Raw genomic sequence first — 26,084 nt, forward strand, 5'->3', positions numbered from 1 at the left:
CTGCTGGATCAGGCCAAACATCAATCTTGTCTAGCATTCTATTGTCACAGTGGTCAACCAGATGCCTAGGGGAAGTCTGCAAGTAGGACCAGAGTGCAGCTGTGCTCTTCCCCACTCTCACTTCCCAGAAACAGGTATTCAGAGACATGATGTAGCACAGCTGTATACTGTACCATTGCTATTCACTTAAAATTGAATTGAAACCATCTCATTTGAAAAGTTTTCAGCAATGAAAGGCAGATCCAAAGGTGGACACAAAGTCTCATGTCACTTGTGAAATGGCAGATACTGTACTTCAAGGAGAATACTGACAACCTAGTTTCCAGTAAGTTTCATGGTTCCAGGGGTAGCCAAAAATATACAGTGCTACCTCAGGTTACAGACGCTTTGGGTTATGCGTTTTCATGTTGCGTACCGCGGGGAAACCCGGAAGTACCGGAAAGGATTACTTCCGGGTTTCACCGCTTGCGAATGCGCAGAAGCGCTAAATTGCGCCTCACGCGTGCGCAAAAGCGCCAAATCGCATATCACACACGCAGACACAGCGCTGCAGGTTACGAACGCTGCGGGTTGCAGACGTGCCTCTGTCACAGATTATGTCTGCAACCCGAGGTTCCACTGTGATGCAGCTAAAGCAAGCGATCAGTACTTTGGTATGTGTTTTTAAGTCAGCTTCTTAATGTTAATTGACACATCTCTCTACTGTACGTTATTATTGTTATTTACAAATGTAAGTTCTGCATGGGCTAACTTGAGTTTTTCACATCTGAATACTGGCAAATAAGTGAAACAACATAGTTAACAGAATTCACAGTTTGAATGTGGAAGGTGTCAAACTATGTGCAACTCAAGAATATAAAGCAGTTGCAGTGGTTCAGCATCCCCCCCCCCAATGTAGCCTTTATAATTAATTGCTAGTTTCCAGGCTATCGATCGCTAACATTTGGGATTAGAGAGACATAGCATTTGATTTTCATTCCTGTTACATTAGGTTTTTTCTAACATGTTTCCCAGGTAATATACAGATTATGTTAGCCTAACCATCAATTTTCATTTCAATGAAGTTCTTGTTATCTGTACAAATCTACCCATGCTCTCATATTTGAAACAATTAAGTTTAGGAACCTGAATTATTGTAATTTTCCATTATGGTAAGAAAAATTACCATATTTTTCCGTGTATAACATGCCTGTGTATTAAGATGTCCCCTATTTTGGGGGACTCACATTTAACAAAATGGGGGGAGATGGCCCAGAGTTGTTGAGCTGTTTGGGGGGAGGTTTGCCCAAAGTTGTTGCCCAGGGTTGTAGAACTTCTTACAGGGGGAGGGGATATGCAGATAAATCAACAACCCGACTAACAAACACTGACAATTGCTTGTGTCGCCAGAGCCAACATGCGTCTTCCCGCTCACCAACAGCAAACGGCAATCGCACACACAATTCCAGAAGCGACAGCCAATCCACAGCAACCCTTGCCACAGCAACCGATCACCCACCCACCCAATTACTGCAGCAGCAGCCCATTTTTAAACATTATTTTACAGTAAAAAAAAAAGCTTGTCATACACGGAAAAGTACGGTATGTCCATTCATCCAAAACATCACTGTTTATTAGTTTAATAAAATGTATTAAGAAGATGCATGCATATTCTTACGAAGATGCATAAATATTTCCCTTTATAAGCAACACCTGCAGGAGATGAACATTTCTACTACATTTAACTTTTAATAGATGCTAATATTCCGGGGGTGGGGTGGTGGGGTATGGAAGATCACCATGATCTCAGTGTAAACACAAGATCTGGTTGTATCATGGGGGTGGGAAGCATGTGACCCTCCAGATGTTGCTTGACTCCTGTGTTCATCAGCTTCAGCCAGCATGGCCAACTATCAAGGATGAATGGAGGTGTAATCCAGCATCATCTGGAGAGCTACAGGTTCCTATCCCCTCTACTCTAACATGATGGAAACATAGGAAAGTGTTCAAAATTGTACGATATTGTAAACATAAAAAATAACTCCCCAAGAGAATTAACTTAAATAGGAAGCGAAAAGCCTAGATAAATGTACTGAATTCAAATAAATCTTAAAACTCAAAAACCTACCGCCTAACAATGTACAACAGTTTTGGGATTTTTTAAAAGGATACGGCAATCAATGTTTGCCCACAAAAGGTAGGAGAATTTTGCACACTGTTACCAAATACCATTCCATTTTGTAAGCATGATTTTGCACTCTTTCATTTAAACATGTTTCAACAGTGTAGTCATCTCTTATGGAATCTCCTATGCTACTAACCACATAACATTGCTTTCCTAATGTCTATTGAAAGTACCTCCTTTTCTGATCTTTGGCATCTGTCTGCCTGTAGTTTATAGGCAATTCAGTTACATGTCTATATTCAGAAATGACATTTATTATACAAACAACACTCATGTTCACTGTGGAATGTGGACAACCATCAATTTTATTTTCCTATGTAATTGAAATTCACAAACTTATCCAAGATGAAAATCTATACTCAAATGGTTTCAAAAGTACAAGGAATCTTTCTAGTATTCTCCTAGTTACTACTTGTCAAAATGACCATGCTAAACAGCAATGGGTTGTATTCAACTAAGTCACCCTGTTAGTGCAAGGGCTTCTGCTAAACAGAACTTCCCTCCCTTGCCTCTCCAGAGCAAGAATAGATTTAGAGGCACACAGGGAGAGGGGGAGTTTCTTTGCACAAGTGGAAGTCCTTGCACCAACAGATTTTACTGTGTATGTATGCTCTTCTCCCTCTCATCACACAATGAAGTCACAATTTTTCTTTTGCTTCTGTCTGTTCCTGGTTTATGCTGTACGCGCAAAAGCTTAAAATTAGCAATTGAAGTGAGCCATCTAGAAGCACAAACACAGTTTTTAAAAAAGAAAGATGTCTTCAAGCTAAGAAGGTACACCAGAGGCAACCCTGAAACACTACCACTGGGGGGGATCCAGAATATGAATTGGACCACCATAAGGAATTTTTATTTTATTTTCTTAATGTTTACACTCCACCATGTCCCATTTGTTGAAAAAAGCATATCCTCTCTTCCATGCATCATCTAGCAACTCTTGAACAATTGACTTCCCTTATGAATAAACAATCATAGCAATAACTAAATACAGTAATTGGTCATTTTACTTCTAGAAGCAAATGCTGACTGCTTAGAAGTTTTACAAAGAACAACACTAGAGTCCTAACAAGAGAGCTCAAGTTGAATATTTGACCACTGCAAGCCCTGAACTCAATCGCATACGTAACTTTACACACTTAAAAAAAATCTCCATTAGCCACATGCAATCCTCGGCTGTGCAACAGGAATAATAATCACATATGTACTGATACAAACTTTTAATATATTATATGATATCAACACCTTCTTGCTAGTGGAAACCAACCTTCCTACAATTGCTTTATCAGCAGCTTATGGCTTTTGTTTTTGTCAAGGATTTGTGGATTACCATAATTGACTGTATATGTAGTTTGTCACTAAAATAACAGAGAACAAAAATAAAATATGCAGTCACCAGTCTCGCCTTAGAAATCAGCTTATCAAAAGGAATCAGATTTGCTGGCATCAGTGTCTCAGTTCTGGACTGCTTAAGGTCCCATTTCAATCCTAAAAGCCAGGAGTACAAATCAGGTCTTTTGATGACCCATTTTCCTCTATGAAGAGCCAAGACAGCTGCAATACTACAGGAACATACAGGGTACAAAGTTGAGGATGAAGCATGTGAGGAGAAGAAATAAAGTGTTCTCAGTTGAAGAACTTTGGCATCAAGCAGACCTCTACAGGAAATGATGCTAATACAGAAAATGAGGCTAATGCAGAATTCAAACACTGCACTCATTGATAGGTGCTCCAGTGAGATAAAACCTTCCCACTAAGACCCTAATAATCAAGAACTCAAAAGCATGACAACTCATACGGCAAGTATCATTTACTATGGACAATAAAAAGAAGAGAGGCAACTTAATGAATATTAATTTGTATACAGCTGCAGTGTGGTGAATACTACAACACTACTTACAACATCAATTGACTTCACTTTCATCTAATGTCACCCTCTAATGTCGCCTTGCAAGAGAAATAATGTTTTATTAAGTGCTCCTATCCAAGAGTTAACCATCAAATTTTATACCAAAGAATCTGCCTACAAGAAAGAGATGGTAAGTAAAAGTAGCAGAAATTAGAAAGGACACTCTATTATTCAATCTTCTTACATTCTTATTCTGGAACATGTATTTTTAATATGGACACATCTTCTAAACTCTCTTCTATACTTATATTTTATTTAATTCAGGTACTTCATTATTATTTTCCACAGTGCCTTCTCCATTATTTAGTTCACACAATATTCTGTACCAGCCTTCTCCAGCCTGGTGTCCTCCACATATTTTAGCTATAACATCCATGGGAGTTGTAGTCCAAAACATCTGGAAAGCACCAAGGTGGAGAAGGCTGTTCTACACAATCACTGATGCCTGCACTGGTCACCTATCACGAATTTACTGCTGTAAAAAAATTAAGTCATGAATACATTACTAAAATATTTTGAATTACACAGGTTTATCTCCCATTCAGAACATAAATGCACACCCTGTGTGTGTGTGTGTGTGCACGCACGCTATTGATTCAAAAAGGTGGTAGCACCAGTTCTCCAAAGTCTGATATGTACACAATACATTTTAAAAGATTAAAAACTAAAGAAAGCAGGTCAAAATCTAATTAGAAGACCTGAGCCTCATACAACAGACCTGCAAACCAGCTACAAATTAATTCAGAAGAATATGCATCACTCTATTTATCTAACATACAAAGTCAAGGTCACTGTTGTATCAGACTTTGCCAATCTTGGGTTTTGCTTTCTTGACCCTTTATGGATCACAATGCATTTTTTAATCTCATTAGCTGCCCAAAATTCAACATAAATGCTAACTTTTAAATATCAATGTATTAAATTTTAGTATTAAAAATTAATTTTGACATTTAAAATGTAAATTTAATTTTTACAATTTAAATATTCAATGGATATATTAAACCTGAACATAGCTTGATTTTAAAAAGCACACAAGGATAATTCCTATATGAGAACATTCAATGAATTCTGATGGCAATTAATAAAGTGTTATTATGGGAAGACGAATTCTATTAGTATCTCAATACAGTATTAAGACACTGTTGTTAAGCTTAAAGTACAACGTGACCTAAATCTCATTCATCAAAATAGCAGCAGTCATGCTATATAATCACAACCACCCATCCAACTCACAACTTTCCCCATTTTCCCTTCGGAGTCTCCAGCAAAGTAAAACAAACTAACAACAACAACAAAATCAAGACAGACACAAACACGAACAACTTTGCAAGCCATACACATAAATGCCTGTATGGGGGAAAACGGGCAAGGACAGCTGAGCATGGCTGCTTCCTCCCACAATGCAACTTGGGCCTCCTCCACGCTTTCAAAACCATTTATTCGCGGAAGCAAAAGCAAACGAGAGCTTGACACACACGCGCAATCCATCCCTCTCACTCCCCGCTCCCGGTTGTATTTTATGTATATATATAAATAAGGAACAAACCCTCGTTAGACGGGAACAGGCTCCCTCTCCCCATTTCATTCCAGACCCAGGATCCCCTGAGTTTCCGGGTGCGAGTGAAGTGGGACCGCCCCGACCCACCCCCACACCCAAGACGGACTTGGGAAGAAGGGGCGGCCCGGGCAGCGCCGCCGAGTGCGCTGGGGAAGAGGAAAAGAGAAGAAGCTGCTGCGACTGGGGCTACTCACATCCGTCTATCTCCTCCTGCAGGTCCTCCTGGAGCAGCGACAGATCTAGACGGGGGGGGGGGAGGCGAAGAGAGACAAGACAAAGTGAACTCCAGCCGAGGGGGATCCTCCCCACCCCAGAGCAACTCCCCTTTGTAAAACACCCGTAATACACACCCCACGAGAGCGCCTCGCAGTTCTTTACCACGCTATAAAAGCGCGTACACGCGCGCACACACACAACCCTGCCCTAAGAGCCCCCTCCTCACACTCACGGGGCCGAGAAAAAGAAGGGGGACGCCTACATCTGGCAACAAATCCCACAAGCCCTTCTTGCCACACAAGGTCGTTAATAAATCCCCTCGCAAGCTCATTCCATAGTTTCCCCAACACAGAGAGAAGTAGGTAGGCAGGCAGGAGGCAACCCCCCGCCCCCGCCCCCCCAAATCGATGAGTTGAGGTGACTGAGGACTCGCCAAAGGGCGCTTTCCCTTTGCTTTTTCCTTGAAGGGGGGGGGTTCCGGACTGAGGTGTTTCTTTCGCGCCCGGACGGAGTTTCTGGGAGTGGGAGCGGGGGGTTGGGGAGGTGCTACCTACCCGCCATGTTTCTGCAAACCTCCCCGCCCGATTTGCAGGGGCTACATTTAGCCCGCCGTGTCAGCAGCAGGAGGCGAGGGCTGAGGGAAGGGGACTCGGTTGGGGTGGCGGTTGCGGCCTTTGGGCCCAGGCGGCGTTTCCGGGCGTCCCCGGGAGAGTCTCACACAGAGCGATCAGTCCGGAGAGGGAGGGGTCTGAGCCGGACACAGAGAGAGAGAAACGGCTGCCCCCGCCTCCGCCAGGGAGGGAAAGAGAGAGAGAGAGCTGCCTGACATGCAAGGCAAGAGCTGCCGCGCTTTTGCCCTCTTTTCCACCGGCTGACTCACTCCAGCCTCAGAAGCCGCCTCCGTCAGGCGCAGCCAGGTGGGGCCGCTCGGCAGGTCTGGCCCAGCCGGAACCGGTGAGGCAGAGTGAACTACTTAGGACACTTCGGAAAAACGCCCCGGTGCCTATGCCTGTGAGCGCCCTCGCCCCCCCCCTTCTCTCTCGACTCGCCTAGCAGTGCTTTCCCTTGACCCTGACCCTGCACTGCCTTCCCCACATGGCATGGCCGTTCCCAAAGTTGGTTTAAGACGGTACGGCAGTTCCCGTCCTCCGCACCCTGCTAGGCACTGGCACGGTTGCAGGGCACGGCGACTCGAGAGCTGTACGCTGGGCTTCTCTCAGACCTATGTAACTTGGCTGTGACGCTGTTACCTCCCCCCACATCTGGTTTTCTACTACTGTACATGTTTCCGTGCCACTTGGCTCCGGTTTTCGTTTCCCCTTTCTGGGCTCGGCCATTGCATTCTTCTCGCGCCTCCCTCAGCGCTGCTGCCCCAAGACACTTCGCTGCCCGAGGCGAAGAAGATTACGCTCCATCTCCCTCCCTGTTCTGTGTACACAAGCCACATAGACTAGCTGCTGACTCTTCTTTCAGCAGCAGTGATAGGACAAGTGGGCGATACCCACACTTCAGGGCAGTTAGGCTGGTTTAGGGAGCACAGGGGCAGCCAGTGTGGGATAAACAGCTCTGTCGTCTAGCACTTCGCCACACATCACCTGCTACTTGAAACTGTGGCCTAGCTCTGCCTCTCATTCTTTCCCCCCCCTTTGTTTGATATCACTGCCACCCTTCCCTGGCTGTATTTTTCTATTATTTAACCTTGCTCCTCTTAAACTTACATAGGAATACTGCTGCTGCTTTTCATCCCTTTTTATTGCCTTCCTATAGAGAATGAAGCTGAACACACTATTTTAATTGTGGCCGAACACTGGTTTAGAGGATGCCAAATGGAGCTCTGAGATATGACACACTACAATAAGTAGATTGAATCATTGTGATGTCATTCTATAAAGAACCTCCTTCCTCAGGTGATAATTCCATGGTTGGTGTCACAATGTAACTTATACTGTATTTGCAGGCACACATGCTTTGTTTTGTGGCCATTTGTATACTGTATATAGATTCAAAAATTAAAATGTTCTCTGCAAAAGCTATCCGAAACTGGGTTTTGGGGTCATTGCCTACTTTCATTAAAATAAGCCTTGGACTGATTTAATAAGAGCCAGGCAACCCTAATAAGAAATCTGCATTTAGCTGCTTATATAACTGTACTGAGGTTTAATGAAAATCTAATATTTTGACAGAAAGGTAGTTGGCAAAGCACAGTAGATAAGGCTGCTGTTCTAGACACACTTGCCTTAATGTCTCATTTAATTCTATAGGACTTCTGGGTAGGTATGTACAGGATTCCCTTGAAAAGGTATAAACCATGTTTATATCCAAATCAGTTAAAATTTATGCTTAATATACTAAATTTAGTATAATATTCCCCTTGAGGCTAGGATAGTGTCTCCCCTTGCCACTGGACTCCCTTTCATTTGTCAGTAAAACACAAAATAAAAATACGTTTAATTGCAGAACCACAAGGTTTGATAGGTGCTCAGCCTTTCTTGCAGTCGCTATGAAGGTCATAATTCTACAATATTATCAGCCATACTAGTTATGGTTCTCTAATACTGTACAAAGAAATAGGAACACAACTATCACAGTGATTTCAGTAGCTGATGCCTATACTTATCATACCATTGGGTTTTCTACATTATAAGCTTACCATGGGCCATTTGCAGTGTTGATTGAGGTGACTAGTGATCTGCAATTCCTTTCCTGGAGAAAAGGGATAAGCCAGAAATTGGATTAAGCATCACTAGATAGTGTACTTGCAGTATCCTTGCTGCACCATTTTGTAGTCTGAACAGTGCAAACACCAACTTTACAAAACCATATGGTAATCAACAGAACTCCTAAGAGACTTCTGTAACAGACAAACATATACACTGACAAGCCTCGTCTGTCTTTCTGCCTGCTGTTAAGAGAAGGCCCCAAGATCAGTTCCCATCATTTCCAGTTAAAGGATCTCTTGGTGGCAAAATATATCTGCCTGTAACTTCAGAAAACTCCTTCCTGTCAGAGTAGACAGCACAGGGCGCCTCCTATATTACCGTACTCTTTGTTTTTATGTTGTGGTGGCTTTGGCCATTCGGCTTTTTACTTGACATAAAAGGTAAGAACCTTGCAAAAAAACAAATCAATTTTGTGCCTCCTATGGGTTGTGTTTTTTGTTTCTGCTTGATAACTTCTATATGACATTTCCTGGTAAAATTCACAATTTTCCTTAATATTAAGTCAGTAAACCTAAGATCTGCTTACAATTCAGAGCGATTAAGAGTCAAACATTGAGATATAGTGATGGCATAGCCCTTGCACTTCCTCAGTACCATGCAAGTACGAGCTGCAGTGCAATGTAGCATAATTATTAAAAATATTTATATACTGTTATAAAAAGTCAAATAAGTTTATAATAATATATAATGTATGAGGAAAAAGCATTTAAAATTTCAATATTATAGACAACCAACTAGCTATTATGGAAATATATTATTCGAATGGCCTGCATAGGCCTGGCACGTAATATTGTGACTTGTTGGCTTTTGTAGCTGCAATAAATTCTGATCTCAGGCATTTGTGGTTGAGCTAGAAGGAATGTCATGCATAGGAGGTAGAGCCCATATAAAATACTGATAATAAGCAGCATTTTTCAATCTGGATGCTATATTGTTGTTGATGGAGAATGCTGGAGAAAAATGGGTGATTACATAGCTGCCAAAGATTCAGTAGTTATGTGCTTAGTAGAGTTCATGTGTCTGTTCATATGCAAAACAATGTACAAGCTTGATGTGTTAAGGAATGAAGCACTGTGGCATATTAAATGTTCTGTCAAATGTGATTAGTAACTTTAACCATTACAGGTACAGTCAAGCATACAGTACTGTATCACAGGCTGTTAATAAAGATTTCTAAGATAGCACCAACTTTATGACATTCAAATCATTCTCTTGTGACCAGCGACAGTATTTTCTATAAACATTTTACTGGACAAATTCCTGCTGTCCTAAATCAATGGAGACATGATTTAGCACACATATGACTTACTTATTTTTTTAGTTTTCTTTACTAAATGTACCTCATATTAGTTTCTTCAATGCTGTATCTCTTTTCCAAATGTAATTGAACGGACATACGTTAGAAAAATAAATAAAATGCACTCAGGCTGCACAGTTCTGTGCATTCTTACCTGGGAGAAAGTCCCATCACATTCAGTAGAGTTTACTTCTGAGCAGACACATGTTACTGAGTAGTAACAGTGTGGTATTATTTTATATTCATACAAAATCAAAGTTACTTTGATTGGAATGCTTATAAAGGTTTTAAACAAATAACTACTTACATTTTAAGGGGAGGGACTGAGGTATTGAAAACATGCTTGCAGGACAATCCAAACACTAGCTGGGCAGCAGTGGCAATGTAAGAGAACAATAGAGCAACAGTTGCATCTCTAGCCTTATTGCTCACACAGGGTGGAAGACAGAGGGCAGGGAAATAACAAATCAGCCTCAATGCCATCAAGTGGGCTGGCTCAGCAGATCCAGAACAGCTGGTTTTCAGAGGGAGGGGTGCTGTTGCCAGAGGCAGGTGCGGTGCAGACCATTGGGAGCACCACAACTATTATGTAGAATGGAAGGCAAGAGCCAGGGGGGTGCTGAATTTTTATGTTGCACAGGGCACCACCGACATCTGAGATCCCAAGGTCTGTCACTGCTGTTACAGAACAGGGACCTTTGTATTTTAACCAAGTAATGCTAGTGTCACTCCATGGGCAAAAAGCGAGCAGGGCTGCATAGATAGAAACCTCTGCCCAATCTGTCCCCCAACCCTGCACCCAGTGTTGGGGGTATGGATTGCAGCTTGACTGAAGAACTGTACAAATAAAAAGATATGTGCTTCCTAGGGAAATTAACTTGAAAATTTTATTGTGTTACTAACAGTAATGCATTTCTATGAGACAGGAAATGAACATTTAATTGAAAAATATCAATCCTACATCAATGCTTGAGATTAATTTTTAAAAAACTTTCAACTATATGTCTAATGGCAACGCCTATCTCTTTTTTCAGATAGTACTATTTATAATTTTTAAAATGCCTTTTCATAAATTATGACATCTTCAATAGGACAGAAACAAGTTTGGGAATTGCACTGTGGAATCTGATCCCCCCCCCAAAAAAGGGGGAAATAGATTTTTATTGTACAATTTTCAGTCAACTTTCTATGCAATTGGTTGGACAGTATGTGTGTTTATCAAACAATTTTTTTTAATGAAACATCTGAAATGAGTGAGTTTGAAAATATGTTGCTCACAACCCAACACAGTTAAGCATGCTTAAACCCATGTATTGCAATATATTTTATTCAGCTGAACTTTGTGTTGGACTTTAACCGTTATTTTTGAAGGCATGATCAGAAAGCATGATCAGAACTCAGATGAAAGACTTGCATTTTAGAATATTTATTTGAGGCATGTTAAGGCATGTCAGCCATTTGAAGGCTTTATACACTTGGAATAGAAAAAAGGGGAAAGGAGGGTAAAGAATTACTGTTGAAAATAAAAAGAAGTCCTACCTTTCATAGCTTTGTTTACTTGAAGGTTCAGGAAAGTAGCATGGAGTAGAGTAGGAAGACAAAGATAAATGATTGGCTGCTATATATCTCTTGTTAGTCTCTGTACAAGGAGATGTCACAATCTCACCATGACAATGAGCTGTTCCTTGGGTACCAATAAGAAAAGCAGAATGAATTACTAAAAACAAAGGCTCTAGTCACTCACAATAGATATACCTAGGTTCCCTATCTCACTTAACACACATTATATATTACCCTGAGGCAAATACTGATTTTTCACACACTAATAGTTGTAGTAATGCCCCCTGATGAGTGTACCTGTGTAAGAGGTACTGTTAAAACATTAGGTACACTGTTAACCTGAACCTAAAGCACTACTGGTAATTGTTTGGGATGGATGGCCCTGACCCTGGCTAAATAGGCTTCAGTGGTATGTCCAAGAAATATACTGTAAATGTAACAGCTCATGCTAGCCATCTATTGCTGAATTATTTTACAGGGATTATGGTACATGCTATCTTCAGCAGAATTTCAGATTGAGCTACTGCACCAAATCCTAAATGGCTATTGCTGTCCATTTGTCTTCATTCTCTTTTTCTGGACCAACTCATTATTCAGCTATATTAATTGATTTTTAAAGTGGTTGATGGATTTAAAAAGGTCCTCCTGCATATGTAGCAGCAGGGTTTATTAAATGCAGCATTTTAAAATACATTTACCATACTAAAAATTTGGATAGAAAATGGAATTGAATGCCTTTTTTAAAGATAGGTTATGCATGCCTGTCATAGCAAGCTCTAGGAACAGTTTTTAATGATTTTATTATACCGTATTGCTTATTTTAAAAAATTTTATACTGCTTTTTAAAATTAGTGAACAAAATGTAAATGTGTGCAGATTTACTTGATTGATCGCAATCACATGTGATTAAAGTTTCTTTAATCAGGTTAAAGGCTTAGTTTCAGTTCTTTCTTTAAGGTTTCCTTAATCAGGTAAAAAGCTTAATTTCAGCTCTTTCCAAACTCTGACTGTAAATTACACTTAGGTGATCTTATTTTCAAAAATATTCTCAATTTTTTAATTCACCATGTAGCCAGCTGTTGTAGATCCTGTATCTTTAATACCATGTTTGTTAGCAAGCAAGAAAGGAATGTGCCCCTATTTATGGGAGGCTTTTGACACAAAACATGTACTGTACAATGACTAATCAGTAAACATGCAGTGTATACGTAGTTGCTAAAATGTATGCGTTCATGCAGTTGAATTGTTGTTTGCACAAGCTCTATGTAGAGAGAGAAAACTAGTTTGATAGTTTTGTTTTACCTTCTTCACCACTTTACCAAGTGGTAGGGAGCTGCAGTGAAGGTTTTGCGGGTTGGCTGTGTTGTGAGGAAAATAGCCACCCAGTATCCGCTGTCAGCCGAGTCCCATTTTACTCATCAGCACCAACAAGGGAGGCCAAACAGACACCAGGATTGATCAATCAAAGGATAATTCCCCCCCCCACTCAAGTACAGAAAGGTGCAGCATCTACGGTAGCAACCTGGAAAGCTAGTAAAACAAAAAAGGCTGGCCCCTAATGTTAGTCAGGGGAGACCTTTATACCTATTCAATAGTGCAATGGGGCAATTAGCCCTGCAAGCAGGGAGGCAGATGTGTGGAATTCCTCATCGATCCCCAATCCCAAATGCTCTTATTTAAGAGCAGACATAGAGATAAAAGACCACTCATCTAATTACAAGCTGTTATACTCCCTTCTTGAGCTCATATATTCCCCGTTGGTCTGGTAGGCAGAGCGTTAGCCAATTGCTCCTTGTTCTTGTCATAAACTTGAGTTCCTTGCATTATTGCCTCAAAATGGAGCCTTTTTTTAAAACTTACAACAGGTGTCTTGTGAGGACAGATGATAAAGATTTTCCAAGTTTCAGGTCTGTCAAAATATCCCATATAAAGTTGTAATCCAGAATTGGTGAAATGCTGCAACAAAACTATTTAAGGTCAGCGGGTATCAGAACTCTTTTAGAACAAGTGCATTAATAGATGGAATAAAGTAATTGTTATATTCAAATAGAGCTAGGGGAAAAGGGGTAACCCCTAATGTTATAACAGTAATAACAGAAGAACAGTACTGAAATTGCCAGTCTTTCGTTTAGGTATAACAGTTGAAAATTGTCAACCAAAACAGTTATCTCATTATATACATTATAAAAATACAACATTTAGGGTGATAAAATTAATATACCTAGTACTCAGTCAAGAAATACCCAAAAATGTGAAGGCTGTGGACTCACTGAAGAACCTTGAAAAGGCAGGCACAAGATCAATTCCTATGTTTCCTTGTTTTTTAAAAAGGTTCACAGACCATCTACATACACTGCAGGTAGTGAATTCTCTAATTTTATATATATGTATTGATTTTCCTAGCATTTGCCACCCCAGCTGTTCTGCAAATGTGGTTATATAATCAGTGGGCCTCGCATATTTATATACTGAGAAACATCATTACGATCAAGGAGGAGTTGCTCGGGCTCCAAAACACTGGAGAGGATGCTCAGGAGTGACTGTTTCATCTTGCAATTCCATAGTGAGATCAGGGCTTCATCAGGATTACCAGTTTTCTCCACTGGAAAACACGCAGAGCATTGAGGAACACATTTTCTATTAGTCTTCAAGACTGGGCTATACAAACGGGCCCACTGCTGTTAGATGAGGGAAGTGTCATCATTGTCACACAAAACTTAGACAAAGCTTTCTGACTGCTTGCTGGAGAAGATTCTTACTCACCATGGGCAACCTATAAAGAAATTGTTTATAATGCTGCTTTATCCAGCCACTGTGGGAGTTTGTGACAGTTTTATCCATAATAGTCTGGTTCCCAACTGATGTTACATCCAAAATTATTTTTACCATTTTTTTTTTGTTTAGTCATTCAGTTGTGTCCAACTCTTCGTGACTCCATGGACCAGAGCACACCAGACACTCCTGTCTTCCACTGCCTCCCGCAGTTTGGTCAGACTCATGTTGGTAGCTTTGAGAACACTGTCCAACCATCTCGTCCTCTTGTCGTCTCCTTCTCCTTGTGCCCTCCATCTTTCCCAACATCAGGGTCTTTTCCAGGGAGTCTTCTCTTCTCATGAGATGGCCAAAATATTGGAGCCTCAGCTTCAGGATCTGTCCTTCTAGTGAGCACTCAGGGCTGATTTCCTTCAGAATGGATAGGTTTGATCTTCTTGCAGTGCTTGGGACTCTCAAGAGTCTCCTCCAGCACCATAATTCAAAAGCATCCATTCTTCGGCGATCAGCCTTCTTTATGGTCCAGCTCTCACTTCCATTCATCACTACGGAGAAAACCATAGCTTTAACTATATGGGCCTTTTTTGGCAAATATTTTAGTGGGTATTTAATAGTCCCACATTTTGCTACTGAACTTCATTAAAAAGTATATTTGAGGGAGGAAATGTGTGTGTCTCTTTGAATTAAACTCTTTGTTTGAAACGAGGAAAAAAATCATTCCATTTCCATGACTGATGAAGCTGCACAAAATTAATTGCAAGACAGTGATCCAGGAAAGACCAAAGTATTTTGCTTCATCGAATGTTAGTGACATTCAGTACATAAAAAGTGTGTTCCCATGGTTGATAAATTATTTAGCAATCACTAGCCTTTTCATTCCTCTGAGAAATCTTAATGACTGCAGATGGTGATGCCAGGAGGTACTGCATAGAATACTTAGGCTGAAATAGCAAACTGAGAGCCCATTTCACATGTTGCACTGGGGCAATATTTCGCAAACATGGAGATTTCTCTTTCTCTGCATCAGTGAGACTGAAATATTATCATTACTTGTGGATATTTCTGTGGTCATTTTGCAGTGTTAATTTTGCTCATGAAACTGCTGCTGATACCAGCTTGCATGCTTACAGTCTGTGATAATACGCTGCTATAATATAATCTGGAAATAAAATGTATTTTAGAATAGAAGTTGTATATTATGACACACAGTAAAAGGCATATACTGAAGCACATAGTCTGTTAAATTCTGTAACATAATGCATAGCACTGGATTATGTCGTGAGTCTGCAGTCTTAAACCTCTCATCTAATGAGGGTTTGTTCCTTATTTATATAAATACATAAAATTCATTTCATAGAATTGCACTGTGAATATGGAACTTTGATGGATAACCTCTGTATTTTTTGTTGTTGTGGGGGACAACATATGACAGACAACAATGATCAAATGTAATTAATAGTATGATTTTTATTGACCAAGGTAGAAGTTTGGTTTACTTAAGTACATTAAAAATTGTTTGAAATATTGCTCTTAGAAAAAGATTATTGAAATATTTATCATCCATTTGCTTCTGCAGAATGCACTTATGAAACACTTCTACAAACTGAGCATTTCAAAGCCAGTTTGAATCTGAATTTCTAGTTGGCAGGCGGTACTCATCATGCTCATGCCGATTTGGCAGTATATGAACTGGCTGTCTGTAAAAGAAACTTGTTATCTCTCTTTGGCATTGGGCACAATACAAGCCTGTTTACATGACAATAAGTCTTTGGAGTTAATTTAATTCCCTTTTCATACTTTGCAATTTAAAGTAAAGGGACTGAAAGGAAGACTTGTGGCTGCTTTCTTTTTCAGCTGTCTCCTGTACGAGAAATAAGACTGTTGATGCACTACTGTTGAAGCCACATTAAAATACTCTCCTGACAAAATGATTTTAAGAGATTTCTGGTGCTGTTCAGTTAAATCATCAGTATTTCAATAAAACATACCCCCCCAAAACCACTGGTATTAGTATAATCTACATAGCATAACACTTGCTGTTAAGTTTTGATACAAACACATAAAGGTATCCTTCCATTCCTCTTTCACTGTAAAAAAAAGTCTATTTCATACCCCAAATATTATTTTTATTTACAGTATTTATTTTACGAATCTCTACTCGATTTGATCTTCAAAAAAAAACCCACAGTGGCTAATGAGTAAAATCAGCAATTAAGGCAAATTTAACTACAGATGTATTGGAAAGCTACAGCGCCCAAACCCATTATCCCATCCAAATTACACGGTTCTTTTGTTACAATATTATTCTGACTCTTCAGCAACATACTGTTACAGATCTTGAGGTAACAGAGTATGGGGCTGCAAGGGCATCCATAACTGCTAGAATTAGTAAATATTATAAATTAATAAATGGTAGACTTTTAGATAATATTTGGAATATTGAAGGACAGATAAAAAATTCCTTCAGTAGCACCTTAAAGACCAACTAGGTTTATATTTTGGTATGAGCTTTCGTGTGCATGCACACTTCTTCAGATACAGTGTGCATGCACACGAAAGCTCATACCAAAATATAAACCTAGTTGGTCTTTAAGGTGCTACTGAAGGAATTTTTTATTTTGCTTCGACTCAGACCAACACGGCTACCTACCTGTAACTGAAGGACAGATGTTAGACTAGGGGAAAATACAGGTGAAGCTTCTTTTTCAGGCCAGGGGCTCAGCTGGAATAGAAGTCATTAAGAACGGCAAAAGCTGCTAGAAGCAAGTCATTAACCCATCAGTTGAAACCATCAACTAGCTACAGTAGGCAGCAGGTTCTGACAAGCTGCTGTGAAGGCCAGAACCATCCTGGCAGGCTGGGACAGAGGCATGGAGAGGGTATGCAGGATGCCTTGAACTCCAATGCTGCATTGCTGTAGAGAAAAATACGGTATCCTCTTAAGATGTAATAATCTGAACTCTCTCCAAAGTAGACCCAGGTGTAAATATGTGTGCAATGAACCATATTTCTTGAAGAGCGCCTGGAACCCCTGGTATCTCATGCAGCCAATCTCCAATTGGTGGAGATTGGGGTGTTGTGTAACACAACAGTAAGCTTAGACTTAAGTCAGAAGCCAAACTCAAACATGCTTGCACTTGAACTGTATGTAGACCCAACTGATGGATGGAGATTTTTATGTGCAGGGGCATTGCTAGGTACTTACCGTAAAAGACTTGAGGGAAAGGAACATCAAGAAAATTTGTCTTTGGACAGATTAAGATGATGGGTGGCTGGGGTCTCATTTACGCTGCAACCAGCCACCCTGTTAGCATAATTTTGGAGGTTTTTTAAAAGGCAAAAAGGGGAGAAGGCAGGACAGGAAATTGGGGGGGCCAATGCTAATTACTGGGTGCTTAGGTCCCATGGTCCACTGCCTAACCAACAACCCTGTTTATATGCAATGCTTTCAAAGATGCCATCCCTGCTGTGCATTCTGAGGTAGTACAGACATTTAGTATGTAATTATACTTAGCAACAGTTGCACAGCTAATGGGATTAGTTAAAAGAAGCAGATCAGATGAAAGAACAGAGTATAATTTTAATGGAAGTCAGCACAAGAATAGACATGGGTCATTTCTGCACAACTGGATTTTGTTAAATAAATTAATGAGAGCATAAGACTGGCCTGCTGGATTAAGCCAATGTCTCATCTAGTCAAAAATCTTGTCATCACAGTGGTCAACCTGTGGGAAGTCCAAAATCAGTACCTGAATGCACAAAATTAATTTGTTACCTTTCTTCATACCACTCATAACTTTGGTTTGTTCAGCCCACTATTGTGCACTGTAACTGGAGTGTCTCAGACTCCTGCTTTCAGACCACTGCTACCACAGGTATTTTGGGCTGAAGGTGCAATGGATTGAATTGGGACCTTCTACACACATGCAAGACATTTACTCTTCCACTAGGCAGTGCTTTTTCCATTCTTATTCTTTCTTAGTTTCTCTTAATTTATTTATAGAAGGGGAAAAAATCACAACATCACAAAAGGAAAACAACAACAACACAAAAGTTGCTGATCAACCAAGCTGCCACAAAAGGGGGAGGGAGAGAAGGCAAGGATTGTCAGAGTTGTTTTTCTGCAGTTTTAAACATACTAAATTATGACAAATTCCCCAAAAATGTTTCCCTGACCACAGCTCCTTGAATGCAGACAAATAATTATGGTGGTTCCTGGAACAGAATGGGTCAGAGGCAGCTTGAAGGACATGTCTGTAACTTTTTCTTCTTTGTGTGAGTTAGATAAACAGAGAAGATTGTCCTTATATTTCCTCCTTACCTTATTTGACCTTGACGTTCGTGACAATCACATTTGTTTAACAGATTGAATCTTGCACAAAATATTTGCAGTGTGCTTTACGAGTGCTTTAGTCCTTAAAACATTTCAGCCTATTTAAAACTGGTTAGTAAACTTAATTACTTTTACGTGAATGAGACTACAGTTCACAAACCAACTATTTTAGGGTAATAATTAAATAAGTTGAAAAGTACTGACTGTATAGGAAGATTTATTGTTTTGTGTCAGGCATTTATAAAAATACAATGAGATTTGGTGCAGTGTTGTGCTGGCATATATATTTGTATCTTACTACAGTCCATGCTGGCTTACTATAGGCTACTTTTACAGTATGTGTATTGTATCTGTTGGGGCTTGACAGGAGTGGAGGTGTGTGAGTTGTGAGGATGAGATGTGCAACTTAATTGAGTCTGAATCCCTGCCTAATATAATCGTGAACATTTTGCTGGGTCAAGAATACATATTGTGACAATACTTTATTGACTCAGGCCCTATAAGTTCAAGTTAGAAACTCTACTCCTGATTGGCACAGCTCATGGAGATGGGCTTGGACAAAAACAAAGTGCCAACCATTTTATATTTCTACTATACTGAGATGCACCGTAAGTAGCCTAGTGTTAGAGGCCACCCCTATCCCTGCTGAGTCATGCATGGGATTCCAGGAGTCTTGGCCCTCAACTGGGGTCTCTGCTCCTTTGGAGAATTGAAGACACGTCGGAGGCTGTTGTAGCTTTAAGAAATAAGATTCATTCATATATTTATACCTGCATGTAGATGGAGGGTGTGCAGATCTTACAGAACAGGCATCTCAAGAGGAGCCTATTCCCCACAGCAGTGTAGCAGTGGAGCCCGAGGCATTTCTCCCAGCCTGCCTTCAACCAGCCTGCCTAAGATGGATCAGGCCTTTTTCTTACCTATCCCAAAGCTTATTCTCAGTTATGCCAAAGGCCCCAAACCCTTCCTGTGACATCACGTCCAGTTACCCTGACAACCTTTGAAATCACACCTCAGCGTAGGGGGAAAGGACAGCTCTCTTGCATTGCCAATTGCCCCCAATGGCCCTCTATTGTTTCTTAATGGCCCTAGCTTGGCCAGGTCGGTTTGCATAGGCTAGCCCAGAAATTCCTCTGCAACGGATACTTCTCCTTTCATATCCCAATTAGTCAAAATATTACCATTTATTAATTTCTAGGGTTTGGGGCCTCCCCCACAAATCTATAACAACATTCACTGATTATCTGCCTTAGTCTGTGGACACTGAGGGTGTGTAAGACGTTGATCTACAGATTTAACCATCTCCATATATTTTTCTTTTTTTATTATTATATTTACCTTGGCAGGAAAAGGAACCACATCACTGGAGAAATTTATGCCTCCATGGAAATTTATTGTTGTGGCCTTTTAGGTCATTGCATGCATGTTATTGGGTGTTTATTTAATCTGTTCCTCTCATTTGGGATCTATCCCACTGTAATGAAGTCACTCCATTCCAATCCCCCACAATGACCAAATCATCATTATTGTAATCTGCTAATTTCTTTTGCAATTTTTAAAAGAAGGGTCCTTGGTTTCCATTTGGGGCATATATTCCTACTAATAATATTTTTTTTTACTATTTTTGCTTTAAGCCAATTCACTTCTGTGACAGAAGGTTACAGGTTATGTCAATCACTGCATTTTATTGCAAGGAGTCCTCACTTGGGCTGGCAATTTTTTTTCTGGTATGAAGTTCTGAAAAACATGACCATAATTTTAGTAAAATACTTGGGCTGACTCCTTGCCCATCTAAAGCCTTCATCACCCCCCAGACTACTACACTCTAAAATTACTATGTGATACAGTACTACAGTAATTGATATAGACTGAAAAACAACTGTATTTAGTCTGAATTTCTATGTCTGTAGACACTTCCTGACCTTTTTATTGCACATTCATCCTGATTTGTTTGCACACAGTATGTGTGTGGATTATAGGATGCAAGTTGTTTACTAATCTGTTTGTGTAGCGCTTATATTATGACATGTCATGATGCATTTTCCTGTCACTTTTCTTACTGCAAAGCCTATTTTGTTTTTGTTTTCTTAAGTGAGTTTGTTGTGCAAGAGCCAAATTCGTTTTAATTGCACAACCTGGATTTGCCATATGTGATTAAATCCCACAGGCAAAATAGCAAGTCTGAAAGCGCTCTGCGATTCTGGAAAGATCTGGTATGCATAGAATTTCCCCCCATAATCATTGCTCATTCCTTTGAGGCAGGGCTAGGTTTCTAATGACATCTCTAGGGGTGGTAGACTATAATATACAAATACTGTAAGTACTTGTACACATCAAAGAATCCAGTTTCCCTTTTTAGTTTACCAGTGCAGAATTTGATGATTATTATTATAATTCCTGGCTGTGGCACAGATTATAATATTATATGTCAGTTAATCAGTAGGGCTTAACAGGTCTTGCTAAGTTTGAGTGTCCTGGCTAAAATATTATATTCAGTTTCTTCTGTGAATAAATCCTGTTATATCATGAGTGATATACCAATGACATTTCTGGTTACTTTTTTCTTGCGGAGGGAAGCTTTTAAAAACAAATTATTCCTTTTCAAGTTAGTTAGTTTGTTTGTTAACCCACATACCACTGAGTGGAATTTTGATAAATGAGCATTTCTTGAATGTGTACTTTTTGTTGTACAGTACTTTTTTGGAATTAAGATTTTATTTTTTATTTATTTACTTGAAACGTTTTTCCCCAAAGATGACGTTCTCCCCTTCCCCCCCTTCTTTTGGAGCATTGCCTCTTGCTGTTCCTTTTGGAATACAGTATCGAACAATTTCCCCAGAAGAATGTGCGAGGAGAAAAATGGGCGGGAACTCCAGATTGCTATTGTGAGCAGCAGAAGAGTTTGTCTCTTTAACTTGCCTGCTTGGAAATGCAGCAGCAGCACCACCACCGCAGCAGCACCGACCCAAGAATGGAAACCGCGTCTCCTGAAATATGCTGAAGCGCAGATATTTTGTACGTGTTGGGTTTGGGTGAGGAAAGCACCAAAAAGACGCGAGGAGGAGCTGGAGCCGCCGGGGCCGTGCTCATGTGACCGGTGGCGGCTGAGGGCTGGGGCTGCCCAGAAATAGCCGCAGCTGCTTTCCTTGCTCGGTGCAACTGGGTAGCGCGAGGGAGGCTGGCTCCTCCGAAGGATGCGAAGCCGCCAAGCCCCAAGCAGATGATGGCGATACGAGAGCTGAAAGTCTGTCTGCTTGGAGTGAGTAGCGACCAAGAGGCGGAGTGGGCTGGGGTGTGGGCTGAAGGAGAGATGGCGGGGAGGAGGCGCTGGGTTCTCAAGCCATTTCGTGGGGATAAAACCACAAGGCGCAAACTGAAGTAAGAGCGAGCGAGAGAGCGGGAACGATGCCTGCCCCGAGGCACCTTGGAAAGTTTCGTAGTCTTTGCAGAAGAGCTTCCTTTGTCTCCCCTTCGGCCCCCACTTGGCCAGATGTGCGTTTGCTCTGCAAAGGCTTGTTTGCCTCTCGCTTCCTCGAGTTGCTTTCTGGGAAGTTTGGCAGTTGTGCTAGATAGGGAAGTTTGGCAGACATCCTCTCACCCTCCGCCATCGCGCCTGGGATCTTTCGCCACTTACTCCGTTCCTGCTCTATCTCACTTCATTCCACCAGGTGGAAATGGAGGCTTATATATTATGGGAGATATAGTTATCAAGCCTGTGTGTGTAGATATATTCAGATAGAAAATGATCGTCCTAGAATCCTTTCCCTGCAGTGGTCCAGGCCTAGGCCCAGATTCACCATCTCCATACGAATTAGTGGTCCATTGTTTCTTTTGGGGGGTGGGGGAAAGGTGCCTTAAAACAAATAATACTGGTGCTTCTCATATGCTGAACTACAGAAGGATTTTGCCCATCCCTCCTCCCTCTCTTAAACTTTCTTCCACAAGCTAAAATATGTTTTATCCAAACATGGTCTTTTGTGGTTTATCTTTAGCAAGTAACGTTTCGTGCTCGAGAGAGGAAAGAGATTGCTACATACTTCAACTGATTTTGGCAGTAGTTGGACAGTAAACTGCCCGCATGCAAAGCAGTTAAACATCAGACACAGCTCAGCTAAATTTTTGTCTTTCTTTGCCTGACTGTGTCTTTAGAAGAGTTCGCATCAGTTGTGCTAAGTTCCTCTCAGCTGAAACTTGGCGGACAAACAGACTAGTTTCCAGGGAGGAGTTTCTCTTTTTGCTTTCAGTGTTCTTGACAAACTTTTTCTTGTTGGAATATCCTTTTGGCTTGTACTACATAGATTTGCCTCCCTTTCATTTGGGCAAAACAAATAAACCTAGTATTAGTTTTAAGAAAATGGCATTGTGTGTACAACAAATAAGGAGGAAGAAAGATTAAAAATCAGCAATATTTGCCAAAAATAAATAAAGAGCCACTTAGAATGGATTAAATAAAAAACTACTCCATTGTGTACAGTACAGTATCTGGAGATGTGATCTAAAGGCACATAGGGCTGTTACTTTGCTGAAGCTAACCTGGGCTGGGTCTGGTCAGTTCCTGGATGAAGGAACACCTGGGAGCCACACTTTGTTCCATGATGGAAGAAAGGTGGGATATAAATGTAAATAAATTAATATGTGCCAAACAATGCCAGCTATATAGCCCATAGCATAGATTATTTAGGTCAAAACTATTGGAGATAAACTGTTGACATTACCAGCACGAAGGCTTGTTCTCTTGCAGAGGTACATGAGAGTAAGTGCCACTGAACTTACTTTACGTAAAGCTGGCCTATGATTGTCCTATGGATCTACAGTAGGTTGTGCAGATCACTCAGGGCAGTCTCTATTTTGCTGTGCTGTATATTGAATATTATACCTGATTATGTTTGGAGATGGTTTTGGCCCAGAATGGATATTATACCTGATTTATGTTTGGAGATGGTTTTGGCCTATTGCTTTAAACCTTGAGTACAATGGTCACCCATGCAGGATATAATCACCCATGCTGTAGCAGAATGGGTGGCATAGCTGCCAAGTTATCCCTTTTTTAAAGGGATTTCCCCTTATGCTGAATAGGCTTCCTCGCAAGAAAAGGGAAAACTTGGCAGCTATGATGGGTGGCAGCTATAGTTCAATCAACATGTTCTTGTCCTTCTTTCTAAAACCTTTAAACAAGTATTTTCTGTGTACCACCCTATTTCACTGATTTCACTGGAATGATGGAAAAGATGTATGTGACCTAATGAACTAATTGCAGAAGTTTCATTCTGCTTAACTTATTTCCATTTGCTATCCAAATCAGCTGTGTTACAGCATCTAAAAAAAAAGAGAATTACTTTTATTTGCAGCTTCTCTGCCTTTCCTTTTGTCATAAATAACATTAATTAAACTGCAATATACAGACTTTTTATCAATGTTAAACAAAACTATTAAAAACTGCATATACCTCAGTTTTAGTAATAACTTTTAAAAGTTTGTTGTGAGCATTTTCCACTGTGTATTCCTATGTGCAACATACCTTTATGATCTGTACTTGCTTCTGTACATTTAATAGCTCAACATATAAAGTTTTGCATGGTTTATCTCATGGTATATGACCTTTCATTTTTTTTTTTTAGGTTAGCTCTCTCCAGCATGATTACTGTACTTTTATTCTAGAAAATGTGGCGTGGTTTTTTTTTTCTTGAGTAAGCAAAACATGTAGCCAGTTCTATGAATATTTACTTAAATTGCAGTCCTATACCCACCTATTTGGGAATAAGCAACGTTGAATTCAGTTGAACCTTTCAGTAGAGTAGACATGTATAGGATTGTGCTGTTAGCCTCTCTTAATTCAATAGGGCCTAACTCATATGTGTGCATGGGATTGTACCTTTAGAGTCCGCATTTTGAAAAGCTCACTGTCTTGTGAAATCTGTGAATGCTAAAGTTAGATTTACAAGAGGCTTTTAAAATAAGACTCTGTGGATGTACTGCATGTACTAGGCTTGCACAACTCTCCAGCTTGTAAACAAATGTCAGAGAGAAACACAGGGGGAAAAAGAGGACATGAAGAGTTTCAGTTACACCAGCCAAGACTACTAGTCATTGGGAGGAGGCTTTGTGAACTTAAATGCAATATCTTACAAAAGCATCAGCTTTGATCGTGATTTACTTACATCACCTTTCATAAAGGCTTGATGGTCATTTTTTCCAAGAGTGCAATATCCTTCCTGTAGCAGAGCAAGCCGGCCTGTGTCAGATACTGATTATTAGAACAAGGCAAGTCAGTGCTTATAACAGTAAAGTTTCATTTATAGCTTTATAGGTGTTACTTCTAGAAAGTACCTGACCTGAGACAAACCAACCACAGTTGTTGTTGTTGGCGGCGGTGGCGGGGGGGGGGGAATAAAGGCAAACTGCAGAGATTCCAAGGACTAGAAAATGAGACAGAAGCAGGAAAAGTACACTAAATGGAAGAGGAAAGCAGCAGCTCTTCTGGAATCCCATGAATCCCTTTTGCTTGGTGTCCGCACAACTCACTTCTCAACCACAGCTCTCAATTCACTCATTGGCTAAAATCACTGAAAGGTGGGAGCATCCTGGTTGCCTCATTTCACAGAAATCACTTAAAAGGGTACTTGCACATTTTCCCCCCCAAAGCTTTCTAAGAGGCCTAGAAGCATACTGAAAGAAAGAGAGAGAGCGAAAGAGAGAGAGAGGGAAAGAAAGAAAGAAAGTGTTCAGCAGCCCTGAATGTGTTCATAATGCATGAACCTAGGGTTGCAATCCTGTACACCACAAGGGAGCAAGCACCACTGAGTTCAGCTGGAGTTATTTCTATGGAAACATAAATAGCATTGGAATGAAAGAAAGATAATGAAGAACATGTTTAAGTGAGGGAGCAAACAATGGCAGAAACTTGGTTTGGACTGAAGAATTTTTTACAAGATTATATCTATATGATAGTCCTGATGCTAGTTATAGAACCCTTATGCAGGTATGTGTGTAAAAGTTGGTTTTCAGAAACTTTAGCTGATTACACAGCAAAAACAAAAAGAACATAGTCACAAGTAGAATGTGTGTGGGTTGTTTTGTTTTAAAGGCATAAATTGTAGGTATGATATAAATTCATTACAATGCTTTTTTTTACTGTTCAGCAAAAGAACAGGATGTTGTTGCTGTCACTGGGAGTCCGTGGCTGACCTCAGTTTTTAATTTGTACTAACTACCAAAGTTACCTGGAGAAGGAACTGGCAATCTACTCCAGTATTTTGCCATGAAAACTCAATGGACATAAAAAGGAGAAGCTTTGAGAAGGAAGTGAGAGTTTCCAAGGCATGCTCTGGTTCATGGGGTCACGGAGAGCCGATACAAGAGTAAGACAACTAAACAAAAAAACTATCAAAGTTAGATTTTTTTTCCTTTGCAGAATTCAAATATACAACTATGCTTGTGTAATATATTTGAAAAATTCTTTCTTACAAGAACATTTGCAACACAAGTAGAACCCTTAAAATATATATAATGTAAACACATTTGGAATAGCCCTTGAATTTAAAAAAAGATTCCAAAAAGT

The 26,084-nt window shown here is 40.3% G+C and overlaps 2 protein-coding genes across 7 annotated transcripts in view; one reads left to right on the forward strand and one right to left on the reverse strand.

The window, feature by feature from the left end:
• PPP4R1 (protein phosphatase 4 regulatory subunit 1) overlaps positions 1-6,779 on the reverse strand; it is a 31,420-nt gene extending 24,641 nt beyond the window's left edge. For 2 of the 4 annotated variants that reach the window (XM_035124897.2, XM_035124896.2), the window contains exons 1-2: positions 6,399-6,778; positions 5,823-5,867 (exon numbers count right to left, since the gene is read on the reverse strand). In XM_035124897.2, the coding sequence (XP_034980788.2) occupies positions 5,823-5,867; positions 6,399-6,405 (52 nt within the window). In that variant the 5' untranslated portion in view covers positions 6,406-6,778. The other 2 variants (XM_060277907.1, XM_035124898.2) reach the window with 2 other exon arrangements.
• Positions 6,780-21,395: 14,616 nt separating this feature from the next.
• Positions 21,396-26,084, forward strand: part of RAB31 (RAB31, member RAS oncogene family) — a 38,087-nt gene continuing 33,398 nt past the window's right edge. Inside the window, exon 1 of one of the 3 annotated variants that reach the window (XM_060277909.1) lies at positions 21,396-21,541. In XM_060277909.1, coding sequence (XP_060133892.1) covers positions 21,521-21,541 — 21 coding nt within the window. In that variant the 5' untranslated portion in view covers positions 21,396-21,520. Of the gene's footprint in view, positions 21,786-26,084 lie in introns of all 3 variants that reach the window. The other 2 variants (XM_035124392.2, XM_035124391.2) reach the window with 2 other exon arrangements.

This window comes from Zootoca vivipara, chromosome 8 (assembly GCF_963506605.1).
Source record: "Zootoca vivipara chromosome 8, rZooViv1.1, whole genome shotgun sequence".
NCBI classification, from domain to species: domain Eukaryota; kingdom Metazoa; phylum Chordata; class Lepidosauria; order Squamata; family Lacertidae; genus Zootoca; species Zootoca vivipara.